Source organism: Eimeria acervulina, genomic scaffold, assembly GCF_000499425.1.
Source record: "Eimeria acervulina Houghton genomic scaffold, Eah_scaff944, whole genome shotgun sequence".
Taxonomy (NCBI): domain Eukaryota; phylum Apicomplexa; class Conoidasida; order Eucoccidiorida; family Eimeriidae; genus Eimeria; species Eimeria acervulina.
Genome location: NW_013549507.1, coordinates 7,901 through 11,920, shown reverse-complemented (window position 1 = coordinate 11,920; position 4,020 = coordinate 7,901). Strand labels below are relative to the sequence as shown.

The 4,020-nt window shown below is 46.2% G+C and overlaps 2 protein-coding genes across 2 annotated transcripts in view; one reads left to right on the top strand and one right to left on the bottom strand.

Moving 5' to 3' along the window:
* Positions 1-151: 151 nt before the first annotated feature.
* EAH_00052640 (hypothetical protein, conserved) lies at positions 152-1,700 on the bottom strand (the record flags this gene model as incomplete). Its single annotated transcript, XM_013394070.1, has 3 exons — positions 152-164; positions 259-272; positions 681-1,700. The coding sequence occupies 3 exons, from the start codon at positions 1,698-1,700 to the stop codon at positions 152-154; spliced, it is 1,047 nt and encodes a 348-aa protein (XP_013249524.1).
* Positions 1,701-2,536: 836 nt separating this feature from the next.
* Positions 2,537-4,020, top strand: part of EAH_00052630 (hypothetical protein) — a gene marked incomplete at both ends in the record, with an annotated part of 3,321 nt that continues 1,837 nt past the window's right edge. The window contains 4 exons of the mRNA XM_013394069.1: positions 2,537-2,567; positions 2,874-3,045; positions 3,134-3,273; positions 3,468-3,544. Coding sequence (XP_013249523.1) covers positions 2,537-2,567; positions 2,874-3,045; positions 3,134-3,273; positions 3,468-3,544 — 420 coding nt within the window. The remainder of the gene's footprint in view (positions 2,568-2,873; positions 3,046-3,133; positions 3,274-3,467; positions 3,545-4,020) is intronic.

Genomic DNA, 4,020 nt, shown 5'->3' with positions numbered 1-4,020 from the left:
ACGAGGGCTTCAAACTCTTCCTCGCACAGCAGCAGCAGCACACGTCTGCTGCTGCTGCTTCTGCTGCTGCTGCTGCAGCAGCAAAACGCAAGAGAGGGCTGTCTTCTTCTCCCTCCACCCACCACCCGATTAAACAAAAACAACTCGCGGCCTAAAGGCCCAAACTGCACGCAAACCCTAAACCCTAAACCCTAAACCCTAAGCCCTAAACCCTAAAACCCTAAACCCTAAACCCTAAAACCCTAAACCCTAGTAAACGGTTGAGGCCCAAACTGCACGCAAACCCTAAACCCTAAACCCTAAACCCTAAGCCCTAAACCCTAAAACCCTAAACCCTAAACCCTAAAACCCTAAACCCTAGTAAACGGTTGTAAATCCCAGTAAAACCCAAACCCTCATGAACAATACACCCCCATAAACCCTAAACCCTAAACCCTCGTAAACCCTAACTTTAGCCCTAAACCCTAAACCCTTCCTCTTAGGCGCTGGCCCTCAATTCAAAACCCTCGGCGTAAATAGTATACCCTAATAAACCCTAGTAAACCCTAACAAACCCTAACAAACCCTTATAAACCCTAATAAACCCTAATAGACCCTAATAGACCCTAATAAACCCTCATAAACCCTAATAAACCCTAATAAACCCTCATAAACCCTAATAAACCCTAATAAACCCTCACCCTCGAGCGTTCATCTCCTAAACAAATGCGAGAGCGCGGAGGGAAGCCTTCGTAAGCACGCCAAGCTAAAGCACCCGTCTTGCTGTTTTGTTTTGCTGCTGCAGCAGCAAATCTTGACAAGCTGTCTTTAAGCAGAGGCTCTGCTGCTGCTGCAGACATCGAAGGGAAACGCTCGTACACAGATAATGCTCCTGCTGCTGCTGCTGCTCCTGCTGCTGCTGCTGCTGCTCCTGCTGCTGGCGTTTCAGGCGCTGCTGCTGTTGCTGGAACTTGAGGGGCTGCTGCTGCTCTTGCTGCTGCTGCTGCTGATTCAGGAGCTGCTGCTGCTGCTGTTGCTGCTTCAGGCGCTGCAGCAGATGCATCTGATGCTGCGCGTTGCTTTTTCTTCGGCTTATCCGGTTTTTCTGCTGCTGTTTCTTCGTTTGGCTGCTCCTCTGATGAGCCTGTTGTTGCTGCTGCAGCATCAGTTGCTGTTGCTGCTGCTGCTGCTGCTGCTGCTGCTGCTGCCTTCTGCTTTTGAAGCTGCTTCTTTTTCTGCTTTTTCAATGGTTTCCCCTCCATAGAACTGCTCCCCTCTGGATCTGCTGCTGCTGTTGCTGCAGCAGCAGCAGCAGAGGCTGCTGCTGCAGTTGCCAGATGATGCCTGGAACCCGAAAAACGTGCTGCTGCAGCAGCTGCTGCTGCAGCAGCAGCTGCTGTTGCTGCTGCCGTTGCTGTCTCTGCTGCTGTTGCAGAGACAGTAAGAGGCCATTTGCTGCGCAGCTGCAGCAGAGAGAGATCTCCTAAGGGTCCTACTGCTGCTGTTCTTGCTGCTGCTGTTACTGTTGCTGCTGCTGTTCTTGCTGTTGCTGCTGCTGTTGCTCTCCTTGCTGCTGCTCCTGCTGCTGCTGTTAGTGCTTGAGCCGAGCCGAGACAGCAGCACATTGATACGGCAGCAGCAGCAGCAGCAGCAGGAGTTGCAGCAGCAGCAGCAGCAGCAGCAGCAGCTTGGCGCTGCAGCAGCAAAGTGCTGCCGATCATGATCAGGGGGGGAGGCGAGACATCGGCGTTGAGGCTAAAAAGTCTGCAGCCCCCAACCTCGTAAACCCTAAACCCTAAACCATAAACCCTAAAACCTAAACCCTAAACCCTAAATTACTAGCCTGGCCTACTGAGACCAGACGATGCATGCCCGCTCGTGCTGCTGCTGCTGCAGCAGCTGCTGCTGTTTTTGTTGTTGTTGCTGCTGCTGCTTAGGAGAATCTGCAGCAGCAAACGAAATACTAATATGGAAGGCTGGATCTAAAGTGTAACGCTAAGGGTTTTTGGTTTAGGGTTTAGGGTTTAGGGTTTAGGGTTTACGGGGCTGCGACCCGGAGGGCAGCCCCACCGATGCGGCTTTCTGCGGTCCTCCGCCAAACCCTAAACCCTAAACCCTAAACCCTAAACCCTAAATCCTAAACCCTAATTGACTGTGGCTGAGTTATTGAGCAGTTTTTTATTTTGTGTAGAGCTTTACTGAGGAGGAGCCGAGCAGCAGCTTCTGAACCCGAAGCCCTAAACCCTGAACCCTAAACCCTAAACCCTAAACCCTAAACCCTAGGCTCTTTGAATCGCACCAGGGGCAACTCGGGCCTCTCTGTGGCATTTGGTGGTTTAGGGTTTAGGGTTTAGGGTTTAGGGTTTGGGCCCGAAACGGGGATTGAGGGTTTGCCTTGGGCCGTCGAGTCGAAACCCTAAACCCTAAACCCTAAACCCTAAACCCTAATTTAGGAGTATTTTCTGTTGCGTGCCTCTCTTTATCGCTCTATCTTTGCAAGCCCGGGGATCTAAACACCCAAACCTAAACCCTAAACCCTAAACCCTAAACCCTGAAGATGCCGCCAGCTAAGAAGAAAGACACAAAAAGTGAGAGGGGGCAGCAGAAAGCCCTGGAGAGAGAAAAGCAAAAAATAATTGAAGACAAAACCTTCGGCCTCAAAAACAAGAATAAATCCAAGGCCGTGCAGAAGTAGGGTTTAGGGTTTAGGGTTTAGGGTTTAGGGTTTAGGGTTTCGAGGGTCCCACACTCTCTGCTGCTCTGTGGAGAGTTTTCTGCCTGCTGCAATTGGGGCAATAGCAGCAGCAGCAACAGCAGCAGCAGCAGCAGCAGCAGCAACAGCATCAGCAGCAGCAACAACATTTAGGGTTTAGGGTTTAGGGTTTAGGGTTTAGGGTTTCGAGGGTCCCACACTCTCTGCTGCTCTGTGGAGAGTTTTCTGCCTGCTGCAATTGGGGCAATAGCAGCAGCAGCAACAGCAGCAGCAGCAGCAGCAGCAGCAACAGCATCAGCAGCAGCAACAACAACAGCAGCAGCAGCAGGAGGCGAAGGTTTCAATATTCTTTGGTTTGCGTTTGTTTTTGTAGTGGTTTGTTTGTGTTGATTGCTTCCTTTTAGGGTTTAGGGTTTAGGGTTTAGGGTTTGTTTGCTGCAGGTTTATTAAATCGGTGCAGCAGTCAGCAAAGGGCCCTCAGAAAGGCGGGGAGTCGCAGGAAATATTAAAGAAGAAGCAGGAGCAGCAAGCAAAGAAAGCTATGCTGCAGCAGCAGATGCTTCTGCAAGCTCTATTCAAAGGTCAGGGTTTAGGGTTTAGGGTTTAGGGTTTAGGGTTTAGGGTTTAGGGTAGTTTAGGGTTTAGGGTTTAGGGTTTAGGGTTTAGTGGTTAGGGGTGAGGGAGAGGGTTGAGGGTATTGGGGGATCACGACTTAGGGTTTAGTTGTGGTCTAGGGTTTAGGGTTTAGGGTTTAGGGTTTAGGGTTTGTGTTTAGGGTACGTATTGAAAGAAGAAGAGGTAGTAGCGTCTGACGAAGAAGAAGAGCCGATTGAAGAGAAAGTAGAGAGAGAAGTAAAACAAACATCTTCAGCTTTCTTTGCTTTGCTTTCTTTCTTTTGTTTGTTTGCTCTATATATATATGTAATATATATATATATATACTTCTGTGTGTATTAAGATGTATATTATATATATTGTATATATTATCTATATGTAGTATATAATATATATATATATATGTATATATATATATATGTATGTATATATATATATATATTATATGCATATACATATACTATATATATATACATATATATATATATATTCATATATATATATATATATAAATATATATTATATACATTATATATGGAGGTGTTCGATATTATATACACTGCATATTATGTTGATACCGCATATAATATATTTATATTATATATATATTATACAATATATATATATTATGTATAATATATATATATAGGCACATCACTAAACAAATAAATATATATATATGTAACTATAGTATATAAATCTATACAAATATT